This window comes from Sorghum bicolor, chromosome 1 (genome assembly GCF_000003195.3).
Source record: "Sorghum bicolor cultivar BTx623 chromosome 1, Sorghum_bicolor_NCBIv3, whole genome shotgun sequence".
NCBI classification, from domain to species: domain Eukaryota; kingdom Viridiplantae; phylum Streptophyta; class Magnoliopsida; order Poales; family Poaceae; genus Sorghum; species Sorghum bicolor.
This window is the reverse complement of record NC_012870.2, coordinates 75,968,634-75,985,712: the sequence shown is the minus strand read 5'-3', so window position 1 is coordinate 75,985,712 and position 17,079 is coordinate 75,968,634. Positions and strand designations below refer to the sequence as shown.

Here is a 17,079-nt window from a genome sequence, read left to right as displayed (position 1 = left end):
TGCAATATATGTGATCCATTGTAGGACTTTGTTTGGATGTAGTCGGATTTGTATCAATCCAATGTACTGGCCTGCTGAAGTCGATTTGAGTGAAACTTAAACTAAATTCCATCTCAATCCACCTCAACACATGTAAATTGAGTTAAATCCGATCCAAATAAGGTCATATTTGGGCTTCTTTTTTTACCTTAAGGTATATTTCTACTTTTTCCACGAACGGCATTGAACGTGTATTTCGTAAGGTATATTTGTACTGCTGCTTTTATATGAAAAATATGTGTGCGCCCTTTGAAAAAAAAAAGGTGTTAGGAGTCATTTGTTCCTTCCGTATTTTCCTATCATAATTACAAAACCAATTCAAACGAACCATGCCCCTTGATCGTACAAAAAGACGGAGCTGATGCAAATTTCCCATCCAATATAATGATTACAGGGTAACATTGCCAATCACAAACAAATTGATTGTGATGTGTCCAAAGAGAACGCTGTTTACCCCATAAGCTGGTTTGTTCTTCATACAGGCCCAACGAGTGATCATAAGAACAAATATATTACACATTTTTGGATACTTAACAAAACCGAGACCTGATTGCTCACAGGTGTTCTGCTGCGACAAAACACAGGCACAGGCAGCACTGCAGTCCTCTTCAGGCCTTGATACAACACTGGAAGTAGCTCAGGAACTTCTTCCCTCCCTGCATCGACAAATTTCTGATTAGTAACTGCATACGTGGATCAAGGTTATGCAATAAAATGTCTGGTGCATAGCGAAGTAGACAATATGCGCACACAATCGAGATTAGCGTGCAGTTGTTTGAGGTTCAGTTAAATAACACAATTTCATATCTGATGTACTGTAAACGCACTCATGAGGTGCGGCAGAAATTGGATTGTGATTCTCCATCGTCACAAGCAACAATGTAAGAAAAGCATTATGAAGATGCCAATAAACTGTTGCAAAATGTTCTAGGTTGTTGGCAATTAATTGTTGGTTTGCTGCTTCTTCAACCATTTTGCTATTTATCACAGCTACAACCTGAGAGTTTGCTTATCCCCTCAGCTGGCTAAACCCATCATTAGTTTCCCTAAGATTCCCCTATGGGCAATGACACATAGATACATCAGCGCAGCTTTCTAAAGGCATGTAGATATGGACAATATGATTAAGAAAATAAGAAGATTCGTCCTTTCCGATCAGTTATGACAAAGAATATAATGCATGAAGTAGGAATAGGTGGTTCTTGGCTTGACGCGTCTAATTACTGGACAACCGATCTACAGTTGTTGGGACCTACTCTGATCCCAATCCGAGTAGCAGAAAGGTCTCATTATGAAACTATCATCTAGCTTGTTGAATCATATTTCAGTAGAACGCCTAATAATAGTTGATTCTAAATGGGAAGGGGATTTTGCACCATTCAATATATTTTGCATTATTCGTATAAACCTTGCATTCAGAAGGCAATCCAGATTTTTAGCGCACACTGCTCTTGTGTCCACACCTTATTATAATTTACTGTGCAGCATATGCCTTTGAGGATTCCATGATGGTAATGCTTGGAACTGACCATCAGCCGAACAGATGATTTTCAGCCAGGCTTATCAGCCATAAAACGGACATTAACCATTAGTATTACCAGTTCCAAGCACTACCACGTGGTCAGTTCCACCGTCCATGAAAAATTACCCGTGCTTTGGAATATGAGCTTGACCCTGAAATCTCACGCGGCTGCTATTGACTAATAAGGACCATTTCTAAACTAAACCAGCAGAACCATTATGCCATTTCAGGAATCTGTTTCAGAAGGACAGCAGTAGGAAATCGAGCTTCTACAGACTGCAGGGATGCTGCCTACTGAAGCGGTGAGGTGATTTTACGGTAATGCTACATTCCAAAATATCGGTGCCAGTTGCAATTTTTTACTCCACTGTCAGCTTTGCTAATCTGGCTCATCCGGACTGTTTATTTAAAGTTTGTACGTACTTTTGTAGTACTCCAGTCACTCGCAATTAGCAGCAAGTTCAATCCTCGACACTAATTATACCCCGCGCTTATAAAAATTCAATTAAAATCACAAATCGAGATGTTATATGCTGAAATTCCACCCAAAAAAAAAGAAAGAAAAGATGCCTAAGTTCGTTTAGTGTTTCTGGAACGGAACGGGACGCGAAACGGAAGTTTACCGTTGGGGAGTGGTCGCGGGCGTGGAGCGGGCGGCGGCGGTGGTCGTCGGCGGGGCGGGGGCGGCCGAGCTTGGGCTGGGCGTTGTTGGACTGCGGCTTGTGTGCCTGGGCGTGGGCGAGGAGGTCGTCGTCGCCGCCGATGCTGGCGCGGGAGAGCTCCTTCTTGTTCTGCTTGCGCATCTCGCGGATCTTGGAGAAGTCCATGGAGTAGTCCGGCAGCGCGCCGTTCTTCATGTCCCAGTCCCCGAACGCCGGCACCGTCATCCAGGCGTTGTTGCCGCCGGCCGCGTCGTGGCCCCGCTGCTGCACGCCACCAACCAACGCACGCGGTGTGTGTGAGAAGGACGCGAGACGAACACATGCACGGATCGCAATCGCAGCAGGGACCCGAGGTGAGGCCGAGCAAGCTCCGCGAGATGAGAAACCAGGAAGGGAGTGAGGAAGGATTCATGGAGGCAGAGATCGCTAGCCCGTCTTACCTCCTTAAGGTTCTCCATGGATGGATGGATGATCTCCTCTCTCCCTCTCTCTCTCTCTGTCTCAGGTTCGTGTTCTTGTCCTGCTGGGTCCGCGCGTGTGGGATGAAGCTGTGGAGCAAATTCAGCAGTCAGGCAGCAACAGTGTTGGACTTGTCTTCTTCGAGAGACACGGGCCGGGCAGCAGCTATCGCACGGTGTGGAGACGACGAGAGCAGAGCAGAGGAGGGAGAGAACGACCTCCACACTATATAGGGATTGGGATAGGGGCTAGGCTAACACGGCAAAGAAAATGCTAATCCAGCTGGTTTCGAGCTAACAGTGGGTGCCCACTGTAGCCTTAGCCGCTAATCTTCCTGCAAAGCTCTCTCTCTCGCTCTCGGTCTTCGATCCGTTGCTCCTCTGACCGCCCGTTGGACACACCACGCCACGCGTTCGCGGACGCGGGCGGCGGCCACAGCTGGTGACTGCTGTAGTGCTGTGGTGGAGCTAGCACTGCATTGATGATTGCCTGCCGGTCTGGGCCCACCGACCCGTGACTCACCCGGTCCGGTCCGGTCCTGGCCAATGGCCATGGGCCCATGGCTTCACACGGCTTTTGCCTCCTCTCGTCTGCGTGCGAGCTGCCTTTCCGGGAGCACTGGCACAGGATGGTGATTGGTCGGCAAGAAAAATCTGCTGCGATTCCCGTGTGGCCAGCTCGGCCGTGCCCCGAAAAGGAGAGGCACAATTCGGTGGATCGCCCGCCCGGCCTAACCGTCCTTGCCATTGCCAATCGGAGGCGACACCAGTCGATCGATCCAACCATCTTCCAGCAATCCCGTGAAGCATGTCACGGCACTAGCACGAGAGACGACGCGAGAGCATAGCATAGCGACGCTGACCCCCAGGGGTTTCAGAGGTTCAGACAGCTGCCAATTAAAGTTCTCAGAGCCTTCTAATCCAGCCAGCGTGTTGTTGGTGCCAACTGCCAGCGTTCCCGATCATATATCATGATTCATTCGTGGTAGCGGCTGGACGCGTTGGCAAAGAAAGGTTTTCGTCGTATTAATTTCCCGGATATGCATACGGAAGGAATACTAATGTGTATTCTGGAGTGCAAGAGTTGGGGACACCTGTGACTGTGATTGAAGCTATCTATCGGCTTCATACTTTTCTGCTGGATGTACCGTGTACGCAGTAGACTTTACAGTTCAGACTTTCAGAGTTTCGGTTCCAATGGCACCACACTTTTGTACCTTACTTTTTCTTCCATATACTATGGAGTATGTCACAATAATTTGTATGTAGCTGTTGTTGGTTGAGAACACAATATGCTGCACTAACAAAACTATATATGTTCTACCTGATGCAACCATAGACATCACAGGTACAGTTTTGATGAGTACCGATATATATATACACACAAACAAAAAAAAAGGTTTTTTTGAACAAGAGTTGGCAGTTGTGCAATGAACTGAAGTTGCGTCTAGTTCGGTAGTTAGGAAAAGTTAGCTAGGGTTTGGTTACTCCAAGCAACATTCTTTTGTGCAGCAAACTACTTTGGTTGGTACCACTCCAATCCAATGATAAGCAGCTGCTGATTATGATGATGCTGATTGCATTCTCTTCCAAAAGCTGCAGCACATAACCACTTAGGATTTAGGAAACAGTAGGCAGGCTGTGTTTGGGCCTCAACTAGCCCAGTTGTGAGTTGTGACCTGATCTCCGAAACATCATTTGGGCTAGTCAATGGTTTGCAAGGGCTATAGGTGTGAAATGCACACGGGTAACAGTGACATGTAGGGCGCCTTTTTTACTGATGTTGTCGATCGTTGGGCACTTTGGCCCGGTTTATTCCGAAAAGTGAAAAGTTTTCGGTACTGTAGCACTTTCGTTTGTTTGCGACAAATATTATCCAATCATGGACTAACTAGGATTAAAAGATTCGTCTCGTGATTTACAGCTAAACTGTGTAATTAGTTTTTGTTTTCGTCTATATTTAATGTTTCATGTATGTGCCACAAGATTCGATGTGACGGGAAATCTTGAAAACTTTTTGGTTTCCAGGGTGAACCATTTCATAGAAAAAAATGCAGAGTTTACAAAAAAGAAAGAATCCCGTGTTTCAAATAGGTCTTAGTGGTAAAAGAATCTTGCAGTATGAAAATATATTATATATGCATTTATTTATTATTATTGTTAAGGAAAAATACAATTGGAGTACAAATAACAAAATGGTATAATTCTGAAGATTGCCAACGAAACAAGCAAGCGTTAGCGTATATCTCACATTTCTCGGGGGTATAAACCTGACATTTCTTCTATCTTGGGCCTTGTTTTGTTTACCCCAAAACAAAAAAAAAATTCAAGATTTCTCGTCACATCGAATCTTGCGGCACATACATAAAATACTAAATATAGACGAAAATAAAAATTAATTGTACAGTTTACTTGTAAATCGCGAGATGAATCTTTTAAACCTACTTACTGCATAATTAGACAATGTTTGTTAAATAAAAACAAAATTGCTACAGTTCCGAAAATCAAAAAAAATTCGGAACTAAACAGGTGAATTATTTACGACACGACAATGATAACTTGACTTGATGCCATTACATTATCGGATAGCCAGTGTCTGGTGTATAAACAAAAGGATCAAGGATGCGAATGAGATTGCCTAGGAACAACTCCGTTATTTTCCTCTCGTCAGTCGCACAATAATGCCTGGACGTTTCGATTTCTCTGCATTTTCTTTGTCAGGTAGTCGACAGATGGATCACCAGACAGTGAGAACGAAATGGTCAAGAGTTTTGAGTTGGTGGACGTCATGTACTCATGTTCAGAGCTTCAGACAGTAACCGATGGCTATAATATTGTGTACAGCGTGTGAGTACAACGCGTCTATGACTATGGACACCGAATTGAGTGAAAATGACCAGAACCGAAATCCAACCTCCTAAATTCTAATCGATCGAGTTGCATGTTTGACGACGTCTTGTTGTAAATGGTAAAGAATTCAGAGACGAAGGAGAAACAGAGTTAAAGAAGCTGATGAGCAAAATTCAGAAGGACCAACAAGGCAAGCACTGCATACTGTTATCTAAAGAACTGAAAGGCAGTCAGAAATGGCTATCAGCCATGTGTTTATACGTACGTCACTTCAGTATTTCCAATAGTATCATTGTAAGAGATGTTCATCAATATGCACATTAGCATAAGACGAAGAAGAACGAAAAAAAAAAGAATTCGGATCAAAGAAACGCGCAGGACGGAGCCGCCGCATCCAAGGAGCCGGGCTCGGGCATGCCGGAGCAGAGAATATAATCATCATCACGCGTCCTGGGCGTAGAAGTCGATGATCTCCTTGAGGTCGAGGTGCAGGATCTGGGAGACGGACCGGGCATCGCAGGCGAGCCAGAGGATGTGCTCGAAGAGGATGGCGTCGACGTCGACGAAGATGGCGCCGCCCCTGCGCTCCTCCTTCCGGGCCACCGTCTCCAGGAGCAGCCGGAACGGGTAGGAGTCGAGCACGAGGCGGTCCACCGCGAACGCCCGCCGCTCCTTCCCGACCACGACCGTCACCGTGGCCGGCGACTCGTCGGCGTCGGCTGCCGCGGCGTCGAGGGAGCGGTAGCCGATGCGGGGCGGCGAGGCTGACGGCCACCGGAGGAAGACGCAGCAGCCGGCCATGGCGACGGCGCCTTTCTGCTGCTCCTCGGAATGGTTTCCGCGTGGCGTGGCAGCTGATGAATGTTTCTTGGGTGGGTGTGCAAAGGCTTGGCTTTGGATGGAGCGAACTCGTTTATATGAGATGAGACGGCGGGGGAGGTTGAACGAACCGTTGGGGGAGAATTTACGGAACAGGGCCTAGTATCTGTGGGAATCACCCAATGTAGTATGTGCACGAGTGGTAACTTGAAAGTATCTGATTCTTGGAAAGTAGAGGGTTCTATATGAAAAGTGCTACCTCCATTGGATGCTACTCCGTACTAGCTTTGTCTTGGGATAGCCGTTGGGTTGGACCTGGCCATGCTGATTGCGAGATCGTGGAAAAGGACAGGCCGGGGGCGTATTTCCTGAACGGGACCACGTCTCCGTGTCCGCCACTCCGTTGTTCTCGCTCGATGATGGGGGAGGGGGGCTGGGGCTTGTGCCTTGCCCGTTGTTTCCCCGTCGTCTCGTGCCCTCATGGTCACACTCTGACTCTCGTGTCATGTGTACTAACAACTTGTACGCTATACCTGACTCATCTCCATGACTCCATCGGCTGCTTGGCCGTAGAAAAAGCACCACCGCCCGGGCATTAGCGTGTGCGACGCCGAGACAGACAGAGACGTGTGCTCCGCTCGGTTCCATGCACGCGGCTCGGGTGGCGGCGCGCGGGCAACCAGCGGCCGAACCGAACCGTGGTGACGACGTCCCCTGACGCGGCGCGGAAGTGGCCTCTGCGGCTGTGGGCCTGTGGTGGTGGCGCCGCACGCGGTGCGGCCGGTGCTAGTGCCGCGCGGGGAACACGTCGTGGTGGCAACGGTCCAGCCCAACGGAAGTTTCGCGCGCGCCGCCCGGATCACTGTCCGTCTCCTTATCGTGCCTGTTGCAGGCGTACCTGCAGCAGTAGGCATCACCAACTCTTGACTCTCTATGCGTGTGTTCCTCTGAGAGTATACGGGCGCAGCTGACGGATCAGTTCCGTTCCGTTGATGTGGACTGTTTCTTCGTAAGGTTAACGCCCAAGCAGGGTAGATTGGTCATCTGCACTTTTTCTCCGAGGTGAATGTAACTTGTTTCTTTAGATTTTTTTATTTGGCATAGCTCCTTTTTTTCACTAGTGACGTAACTTTTTTTAGCTTGTGGAGGAGCTCTACTCGTAGAGATCTTTAAATTATGTTCTTATAGAATCCCACAAAGCAAGTTGAAGCACGAAGAAACAACTATTTTCAGCATCATCCCGCACTAATCTAGCATGTTTTTGTTTCAAAAATACTCGTTTGACAAAAGAAAAGCTTCAAACAAGTTGTGAAGTTGCTCGAAAAGTTAGGCTCATAGTTGACGTCGGCCCTCAAGACACTTGAACTTCATATTGGAACACAAGAACAATCTGGACTCCCAGGGCCGGTCCCTAGATTCCATGGCCACAAATCCTCCAACTCCCTTGGGCGCCCATGCCACAACAAGGGAAAGAAAGTCATTTTTGCCTCCTCGGACTCTATTTGGGACAATGCACTTATTTTGTAATGCTTTATTTCAATAAAATTGTTATGCAAATCATATACTTTATTGCTTTTCAAACATGCCCTTAAATTGTCCTTGTAGTCTAAAATTTTTTTCTCTCAAATTCCAAAAACATACAATAACCACAACTTTCAAAATCCGTTTAAACACCTCCCCGTCCGAGTTAGAAGTGATTTTAATGTGCCTTTGTTATTTTTAAACCACAAGAAACACTAAGCTTATAATTTTTTGAGAAAACAATCCAGAGATAAATTGGGACACAATAATTCCAAAGAAAATATAGCTCATAAATATTTATAAAAGCTTAAATAATTATTTTTAGCTTTATAAATATGATAAAATATCCACATAAATTTGGAAAATCTTTAATATCTAAATGTGCTAGCAAGCATGAATGCATTCAATATCAATGTCATGCATGTGTTATTCAATATTTAAAGGAATGATATTTTTTGTTGTGAAGAAGATTAAAACAAATTCATACATTGATTATAATGCTTTAGATTTTTTTTTTCTAGAACTAAATATAGTTTCCGAAATCTTCTAGATATATTGTCATAATTTACACATTTTTATTTTTGATTCATACCTCAATCTATTTCTAGGATTTTTTTTCTTCAAAATTTAAAAGCTTAGAGATATTTTTTGTTGTTTAAAAATCTTATGAAGTGTTTATTTTTTCTAACGGAGGTAAAACTGCTTTTATAAAAGCATTACAAAATGTTTATCGGGATGTTTGGACTTAAAAAGATAAAATCACCAGTTTTAATTGGAGTAGGAGGTAAATTGATAAAACAACATAATTGCGTGAGAGTGTTCTTTTATATAAGGATATAAATTGATTCTCAGAGTTGAGACGGACAGCCTCGTCGGAGGGCTGCACAATCCTTGGGCCTACGGCCTAATCTTGTCCAACGTGGGCCTCCAAGCATACATGGCTCTCTAATCTCGATAGAACTCCTAGCAGTGAGGACCGTAGTCCGTAGGAGTACGAGTACTGGAGGAGGAAGGAGGTTCCGGACGGACGAGGATGACGACAGAAAGCTCTGATAATCAGTCATCACAATGGGGTCAATGGCAGCATCCTCCTCCCTGGGCTCTGCCAAAGCCCTAGCGTGCTCCCACGCCTCCCTCCTCGCGCCCCAATTCCAAAGACCAGGTACCTCCTCGCGCGTTCTTTTTTCGTAGGATTCTCTCTCAATCCGGTCCGTGTCTCGCGAGTGGCGACTCCGTTCCGGGCAATTCAAGCCGTGTCCCCTCGATAATCCGTGTTCCGTCACTTCAATTTTCTCCTTTGCTGATGGTTTCTGCACTGCAATGCCTAGTATCTACTGAATATGAGCTGGGATTTTGATTCTCGTGTCGTGATGCAGTGGTCGCGCCAGCTCCGTCGCGCCGCACTTCCGTCAGGATGCGCGCTTCTGCTACTGCTGCCCCGGCGGAGCCGAAGAAGACCGTCTGGGTGTGGACCGAGAGCCGGCAGGTGATGACGGCGGCCGTGGAGAGGGGCTGGAGCACTTTCCTCTTCGGATCCAAAGATCTCGGCAAGGACTGGTCATGTCAGAACTCAGAACAATGCTTTCCTTTATTTCAAGCCGATTGTACTATGTTCTTTGCAGGTCCAGCAACTAGATAGATGTTGAGATAACCTGAATCCCTGATTCAAACTGTTACGACTTACAAATCCCAAAGACTAACGCAAACTAATTTCACATAGAAAAGAAAAGTGGAAATATGTGCCTTGTGCTCCTATTTAAACCAGGGCAGGCTGAGCACATGTCTGCTGTCATGCTGGAGGGAGAATGCAGACTTCTTAGATTCTGCTAGTTTCATGACTCAGTATGCTCATTTGATTTTTCAGCAACTGCTCGCATCAATCCTCTATTCATTGATGGCCCGGAGATTTTCAATGGGGAAAACCAAAAGGTTGCTGTAATTTCACAAGTCTCTTCGCCCAGTGAACTTGACCGTGTACAACCTGAAAATGCCGAAGCCGAGAACATTGTCATAGACTTTCGAGGTGATTGGCAGGTTAGAGAACTGAACGTTGCAGCACAAGCACTCACTCTTAAATCTTAACGGTCCTCTGTTGCATAGCAAGGAAATTACTTCAAAGTTCTGATTTATTATTATCACTTACATGCTGTTTGAATTTTCATAGTGACTTGAGATTGAGTATCAAATTACCACACTCTAGGTTTCTTATTTATATTTCAACAAAGGCGTGTTTGTAACTGTGTACACATATTCTTGTTTGACCAACAGCTTCTGAACATGACTGCATAAACCTACCTTCTGAACAGCAGCTTCTGAAATGGTATTTTCTTTATGCATTTCATAGGTTATACCGGCAGAAAATATAGTTGCTGCTTTCCAAGGATGCAAAGGAACTGTATTGGCTGTTTCAACCAACTCAACTGAGGCACAAGTTTTTCTTGAGGTAATTATTTAGAGATTTCAACATATGACATCATCTCCATGCATGCAATGCTGTTAGGCCTTGTTTAGTTCCAAAAATTTTTGCAAAATAGGAATAGTAGCACTTTCGTTTGTATTTGCAAATATTGTCCAATCATGAACTAACTAGGCTCAAAAGATTCATCTCGTCAATTCCAACCAAACTATGCAATTAGTTTTTATTTTCATTTATATTTAATACTCCATGCATGCGTCTAAAAATTTGATGTGACGGGGAATCTTAAAAATTTTGTAAAATTTTTTGGGAACTAAACAAGGCCTTAGGTATATTGTTGTAAATTATGTTGCATGAGGTTGTTTCATGTTCTGACACCCATTTTGTAGGCCTTGGAGCAAGGGCTTGATGGAGTTGTACTTAAAGCAGATGACATGGATGATATCATTAAGCTCAAGGTATTTATCAAGACCCCTTTCAAAGTCCTTTGTGCTTAACTACTAAACCCCTGCTAGTATAGGATGGTCCTGTAGTATTGAACACCATTGTTGTACTATATTTATATATAAGTGTACAAGAGACTACTTCATGCTACCGCTTATTCTTTATCTGATTGTACAATTCACCAGACATTTGTTTTCGTTTCCCTTTAATGACTCAGGATTATTTTGACAGAAGGAACGAGGCAAAGAGTCAATTACCATTGACAAAGGCTACTGTATCAAAGGTTGAGGTTGTTGGTATGGGTGATCGTGTTTGTGTCGATCTTTGCAGTATCATGCGACCTGGTGAAGGCCTTCTGGTTTGTGTATATCTCTCTCCTTTTCACTGTTGCTACACATATAAAAAAATGTTACAAAATTGTTTAAATATTTCACCGCGTTGGACTGGTTGACCACCTTTCTGCATTACTACCTCTGCATTGAGTGGCATTTTCTTGTTCCTATTATAGATACAAGTATCAATCCTGCCTCTAAAGTCTCTTGACGTCCTATTTTCAGGTTGGATCTTATGCAAGAGGAATGTTTCTTGTTCATTCTGAATGCTTGGAGACTAATTACATTGCAAGCAGGCCTTTCAGAGTCAATGCAGTAAGTTTAAAACAAAATGGATGGCCACAAGCTATATTAGGTATTTAGTGTATTGCAACAGACCTAGACCTATAAGAGTTTGTTCTTTGCCACTTTAGGGTCCTGTGCATGCATATGTCACCGTTCCTGGTGGCAAGACAAGCTACCTCTCAGAGTTGGGGTCAGGAAAGGAAGTCATCATCGTCGATCAAAATGGGCTATGGCGTACTGCAATTGTGGGTCGTGTGAAAATTGAATCAAGGCCTCTCATCCTTGTAGAAGCAAAGGTACATAGAAAGGGTGTTCTTTGCTGTAAGTGTTATGCGTTTATCCGTATACATGTCCATTTAATGGCCCGATTGGTTTCCTGCAGGATAACTCTGGAGATGACACGTATAGCATTTTTCTACAAAATGCAGAAACAGTTGCACTTATCATCCCTGACACGGGTAAGTCCATTATGTTCAAATTCTAAACCGTTGGACCATAAATGCTCATTATCGCTCCAATGCTTGCATAGCATGCCAAGTTAACATTGAGTCTCCTTTCAATCAGCTTATTTGTGACCTATTGTCTGATGCATGCAGGATCAAGTGGAAGAACAGCTATTCCTGTGACTTCCCTGAAAGTCGGTGATGAAGTTTTGGTGAGGAAACAGGGCGGCGCCCGTCACACTGGGATAGAGATTCAGGAGTTTATTGTTGAGAAATGAAAGTAGAAACACTGAATGCACCTGTTACCTCAGGTAGAGAGATTCAGGAGTTTATTGTTGAGAAATGAAAATAGAAACGCTGAATGCACCTGTTACCTCATTACCTGGTACCAACTTTCACGTCATTTTGAACAAAAAAATGATGTATGGTTGCAACATTCATCTATTCTGCTGTTGATAATTGTGCAACTCAATTGCGAAATTCCATTGCAGCAAACAAAGAGATCAAGTTATAGATGCCAGGTAAGTGAATCTCAGAACAGTCATGACACAGGCCAATAATGAGTACCCATTGAACCGGGCCAGATAACTTATCATAGGTTGACATGGTCAGATTCTGGTGTCATACACGATCTCCAGAACATGAGTAGAAGCAAAAGTTACAACACTGCTCAGAGCTCACTGCATGAACCCACAAATATACAACCTACAGGGCGTGGCCCCTCTAAGTCCAGTTCTAGTGCACTTGTGCAGTGCGATATCCTGCCAATGGGGATGCTGCCGCTGCTCCAAGTGAGCGCCGTGGTGAAGGTTGAACTCTCATTGGCGACTTTGGGGTGGTGCTCATTGGTGATTTTGGGGTGGTGCTCATTGGTGATTTTGGGGCGGCGTGTGAAGCTGTCCTTATGTCGACTAATGGTGATGGTGAACCATATTTGGCATCTTGTAGCTGTTCCAGCTCTTCCAACACCTGCGACATAGGAGGACGCAGCTTGGCGTCACCGCAAATGCATTGCAAGGCAATGCTTGCAATGGCATTTGCGCCTTTTTTTGGATACTGTCCTCCCAGCTTCGTGTCCATGATACGGTATAGTCTGCGCTTGTCGCCCAAGTGAGGTCTGGCCCAGTCAACTAGGTTCTGCTCAAAGCCTGGTTTTGATTTATCCAGGGCCCTTCTTCCAGTGAGCAATTCAAGCAACACCACCCCGAAGCTATAGACATCTGCCTTTGCAGAGAGGCGGCCTGCAAAGATTCAAGCAACATGAGACTAAATAGGTCCATAAATAGCACTGTATATTACCTAAATCCAAGAGTAATATGCCACATGTGGCCACTAGTATGAACAAACAAGACTGGAGCTATGAGGATTAATCTTGTTGACCGGAGCATTCACTATGTGAGGACTAATCTGGCGTAGCGTAATGCTACCTTTTTAGGAACTGAAGCACAAAATGGAACAAGTACAGTTGGCTCCAACTTATTGAGATAAAAAAAAGAAATACAGATACACTTATTTAATGGCAGGATGCCAGGACCCCACAATAATTTCTTTTAGGTGGCTTTGTTATACCCAGTATTACCCAAGATGTGTAGAGAATAAAATGATTAGTCTTTAGCTAACGCAGAACTAGGACCCATTATTGACATTTCCCATTAAAAGCTGAAGTCACAGACCAGAATAATGAACAACACTACTGCAATATTTCATAATTACGTGAGGAAAATATATCTAACCTGTTGCAATGTACTCTGGAGCTGCATATCCATGAGTACCCATGACTTGTGTGGATACATGGGTTTTATCCCCAGTTGGACCGGCTTTTGCTAAGCCAAAATCTGAAAGTTTTGCGTTGAATTCCTGCATCGAAACAAGGACAGAGAACAAGATAAAAGGGTCATTAACAAGACAGGCATGGTCGGCAATCAAAGTTGCATGCCTTGAATTCCTAATTAAGCTTACTGAATCTAGCAGAATGTTTGATGCCTTGAAATCACGATATATGACTTGGTTTTCAGCATCATGTAAAAATGACAAGCCCCTAGCAGCTCCAATAGCAACTTTGAGCCTTATTGCCCATGACAAAGGATCCGCGCCTCCTAAACAGTAGAAATATTGCATTATTAAATGTCCAAGAAAGTTATAAGAAACTGGGACTTCACAAAGCAGAGTTATAGAGATGAAATACATACTTCTAAACAGATGGTTCTCCAAACTTCCCTTGGGCATAAATTCATACACCAGAAGCCGGTTATCACCATCTGAGCAATAGCCAATGAGCTTAACAAGATTCTTGTGGTGAAGTTGGCCAAGGTAATCAACCTCTGTCTGCAGCAGCAAAAAAGTAAGAACAATCATGCACAATGACAAATGTCCTAGGAGAAGTAGGAAAAATGTAGAAGAGCGCCGAACCTACCAGCCACTCCTTGTGTCCTTGAAAACCTTCTGGTTTAAGCTTCTTCACAGCAACAACCATACCACTCCCTGGTCTTGAAGGAGCAAGCGTGTGTTCATCAATCCAACCTTTGTAGACATGCCCAAATCCTCCTTCCCCAAGAAGACTGTCCGGTCGGAAGTTCTTGGTTGCATTTTTTAGATCATTGAATGTGAATGCCTTCAAATTAGAAGATGACAAGATTTCGCCTTCTGTCCGAGGAGTAGGAAGCTCACTTCGATCTCTCATTGATGGAAGAGTCAAAGTTGAACGAGTTGAGTTGCTCTTGATTGTGGAAGGGACAGATGACAAACTTGTCTTGCTGGTCACTTTTGATGGGTCTGATCTCTCAACAATAAGCAAAGGAAAAATACGCATCAGAACAACTTGATATGGTATCAATAGTGTTTATGATTATGAAGCATACTCATGAATTCTGGTACCAAAATTGTGAAAATTAAGTAAGTACTCGTTAGGCTGTCAATTTGACAGCAATCGATAATCCAGGCTGATCATAAGTGGAAGTACTTCCTTATCTGGTGCTCTACCAAAATTTGAGAACCTACTGCCATACAAAGGAGTAAAAATATGCCAACAGAATTCCTACTGGATCCATAATAACCTCTCTTTTGCTAGCATGAAATCAAACTAATATAAAGCCTAATGTTCCGATTTGCAAATGATGACTGTGAAAGCGCCATAACTATATTTAGGCACAAAAGTTCCGACTGTTGCCTTTAAACCCTATCTCTGTCTTATCCGACATAAGTAACAAAGAGGAACAAAAGTAGAAAGGAAGGTGGTAACTAACTGCTAAGAACAAAAACTCTAAACCGAAATAGGTAACAGAACCAGAACAAGCATGCCAATCTAAAAAATTCATTGAATAAGACATAGCAGTCCAGGTTATAAAAGGCAAAATTGGACAAATATAGAGTGAAATAACTCTAGAAAGAGAAGCAGGGAACTCACAGGCAGCATTGTTCATGCTGTGATCCACCCGCGCCGTCGTGTCGATGCAATTCCCCATCTTTCCTCTCTAGTCTCTACCGTTCACCCACCGCCCATGCACTGTGCACCCAAACAAGAACTCTGTAGCCTCAAGATCCCCAGCTAGCAGATCAGCTCAATCTTGGCTCGCAGCACGAGAAGGCCAGTAACGCAAGGAATCAAGAGGAAGAGAGACCACAAAGGTCCCAATCTTTGCAAGGTCTGGATGGAACTCGGCCACTAATTCGGGAGGAAAACCAGCAAGGTCGGTAGCCACAGAGCCAAGAAACCAGCGTGCAGGAAGCAACCTGTCTAGTCTTACCCCGGCACCTCAAAAGTCAATCAAAATCTCGACGCCCAACCAGGTCAGCTTCTCCTTCGAGCTGACCAACCGTGCGCCCCTAGCAAGAATCCAAGCTGCTGCTTTTTTTGCAGGTGGAAGAACCCCGCCCAGTGAGTCAGTGACCCACTCACTCCTGACGGGAAGGGAAGAAACTCTGCTTCCAGAACGGCGCCGCAGCAGGTGTCGGAGCTCACACCTCGAGTCAACTCGAGGCCGCCGCCAACGCCAAACACACCCCCACCAAGAACCGCACGTCCGGGGAGGTCGAGTCGGGGTGCGACCGGATTCTCGCTTGACTTGGTGCTGGCTGGCTGGCTGGACGGACGGAGGCGAGGTGCGGCGGAGGCAGAGCAAGCAAGCAAAGCGGCGGACGGACGGAAGCAGCCAGCCCGCCACCGGCCGAGCTCAGGTGGTGAGGTGTGGAAGCTACGAAAGGGAAGCGGTGGCTTCTTTGGCTTTTCCCTCCCTCTTGTGCGCTGCACGCTGTGCTCTGAGCGGGCGTGGAGATTTACGTATATACCCCTTGTGAAGGATTCTTCATTCTTGTGTGTATGCCCTTTCGGCAATAGTGGTTGGATTTGCAGTTGCACTGCTCAGAGGTTCCAGTGTATCTTTCATGATCTCTAGCACCAATCTTGGTCTCAACTGAACTTTACTAAAGCAAAGGAGTAGTAGATCTTGGATAAAAATTGCGTGGTTTTGGACCCAAGTCATGCTCAAACCCAAATTGATATTTTTTTTCCCAAAACGACGTGGATGCTCACATTGCCTATCATTCGACAATAGTGGATGTACAAACATCGGATACCAATGAAAATTTGGCATATGAAGACCCCTTTAAAGATAACAACGATTTATGTGGTATCTAAAGAAAGAGGTATCTAAAAAAAGAGTCATCTTAACAAAAGACAATCTAGCTAAAAGGAGTTAGAAAAGATAGCAAATCTTGCTACAAGATGAAATATATTAATCATTTATTCTTTAAATGTTACCATTATGCTAATAAATTTTTCTAGCATGCCACTTATTTATTCTAAGGTCCACTGATCAATTTTGAAGATTTATAATTCAATAATTTGTCAAAACAAGGTAGACTGAAATAAAACTTCCTGTTACTAGTACCACAGCCATTTGTTGGTTAATATGGTTCACTTGGTACAATTAGGTTTGTAATGAACGAAGTCTGAAATCTTGTTTGGATGTGTTATTCAAGACGACACATTGGCTACGATTTAGGATCGGTTGCAGCAATATTGAGTATCAAATGGGGCCTATGGTTCACGCGCATTTTTAATATAACCTTCCGTTATGGAAAAATGTAGTTACTGAAAGAATCGTTAACATTCATTCTTTGAAGAGATATAACTAATATTGGAGGTGCAATCAGATTGCACCCTAACTGTAAAATGACTGGAAAAAAGATACTATGGTGGAGTAATAACCAGTTTTGCTGGGTAACACGTGAGAAAGAGCCTTTTACGGTCTTACCCTTTCAAAGGAATCGTTTTTGCTTGTGTATCGGGA

General features: G+C 44.3%; 4 protein-coding genes across 7 annotated transcripts; 1 reads left to right on the top strand and 3 right to left on the bottom strand.

Moving 5' to 3' along the window:
- LOC8082119 lies at positions 383–3,054 on the bottom strand. 2 transcript variants are annotated; one of them, XM_021465092.1, is made up of 3 exons: positions 2,664–3,054; positions 2,185–2,484; positions 383–695 (listed from the first exon to the last, which is right to left on the bottom strand). In XM_021465092.1, the coding sequence occupies exons 1-3, from the start codon at positions 2,679–2,681 to the stop codon at positions 648–650; spliced, it is 366 nt and encodes a 121-aa protein (XP_021320767.1). In that variant the 5' UTR covers positions 2,682–3,054; the 3' UTR covers positions 383–647. The 2 variants fall into 2 exon arrangements, with proteins under 2 accessions (XP_021320767.1, XP_002465787.1); XM_002465742.2 differs by having other exon boundaries at positions 2,185–2,487; positions 2,664–3,037.
- Positions 5,757–6,774, bottom strand: LOC8059815. The gene has a single exon (XM_002465741.2). It carries the CDS (start codon positions 6,330–6,332, stop codon positions 5,973–5,975), a length of 360 nt encoding a protein of 119 aa, XP_002465786.1. The 5' UTR covers positions 6,333–6,774; the 3' UTR covers positions 5,757–5,972.
- LOC8082118 (3-dehydroquinate synthase homolog) lies at positions 8,857–12,263 on the top strand. Of its 2 annotated transcripts, none has more exons than XM_002468382.2 (10): positions 8,857–9,033; positions 9,248–9,433; positions 9,736–9,905; positions 10,216–10,314; positions 10,677–10,745; positions 10,949–11,095; positions 11,289–11,378; positions 11,477–11,644; positions 11,731–11,806; positions 11,945–12,263. In XM_002468382.2, the coding sequence occupies exons 1-10, from the start codon at positions 8,940–8,942 to the stop codon at positions 12,067–12,069; spliced, it is 1,224 nt and encodes a 407-aa protein (XP_002468427.2). In that variant the 5' UTR covers positions 8,857–8,939; the 3' UTR covers positions 12,070–12,263. The 2 variants fall into 2 exon arrangements, with proteins under 2 accessions (XP_002468427.2, XP_021320171.1); XM_021464496.1 differs by having other exon boundaries at positions 8,858–9,033; positions 10,949–11,089.
- Positions 12,318–16,180, bottom strand: LOC8059814 (probable serine/threonine-protein kinase PBL3). Of its 2 annotated transcripts, XM_002465740.2 has the most exons (6): positions 15,195–16,180; positions 14,205–14,563; positions 13,981–14,116; positions 13,751–13,887; positions 13,525–13,648; positions 12,318–13,032 (listed from the first exon to the last, which is right to left on the bottom strand). In XM_002465740.2, the coding sequence occupies exons 1-6, from the start codon at positions 15,250–15,252 to the stop codon at positions 12,527–12,529; spliced, it is 1,320 nt and encodes a 439-aa protein (XP_002465785.1). In that variant the 5' UTR covers positions 15,253–16,180; the 3' UTR covers positions 12,318–12,526. The 2 variants fall into 2 exon arrangements, with proteins under 2 accessions (XP_002465785.1, XP_021320160.1); XM_021464485.1 differs by having other exon boundaries at positions 13,751–14,116.

Coding starts and splice junctions, on each gene's coding strand:
- LOC8059814 (XM_021464485.1), bottom strand. CDS start 15,252: ATGGGGAATTGCATCGACACGACGGCGCGGGTGGATCACAGCATGAAC. Junction 14,117..14,204: donor AAGGACACAAGGAGTGGCTG/GTAGGTTCGGCG, acceptor TTGCTGCTGCAG/ACAGAGGTTGATTACCTTGG. Junction 13,033..13,524: donor TCCAGAGTACATTGCAACAG/GTTAGATATATT, acceptor GAATCTTTGCAG/GCCGCCTCTCTGCAAAGGCA.
- LOC8059815 (XM_002465741.2), bottom strand. CDS start 6,332: ATGGCCGGCTGCTGCGTCTTCCTCCGGTGGCCGTCAGCCTCGCCGCCC.
- LOC8082119 (XM_002465742.2), bottom strand. Junction 696..2,184: donor CCCGCGACCACTCCCCAACG/GTAAACTTCCGT, acceptor TTGTCGATGCAG/GGAGGGAAGAAGTTCCTGAG.
- LOC8082118 (XM_002468382.2), top strand. CDS start 8,940: ATGGGGTCAATGGCAGCATCCTCCTCCCTGGGCTCTGCCAAAGCCCTA. Junction 9,434..9,735: donor TCTCGGCAAGGACTGGTCAT/GTCAGAACTCAG, acceptor TTGATTTTTCAG/CAACTGCTCGCATCAATCCT. Junction 11,807..11,944: donor ACTTATCATCCCTGACACGG/GTAAGTCCATTA, acceptor TGATGCATGCAG/GATCAAGTGGAAGAACAGCT.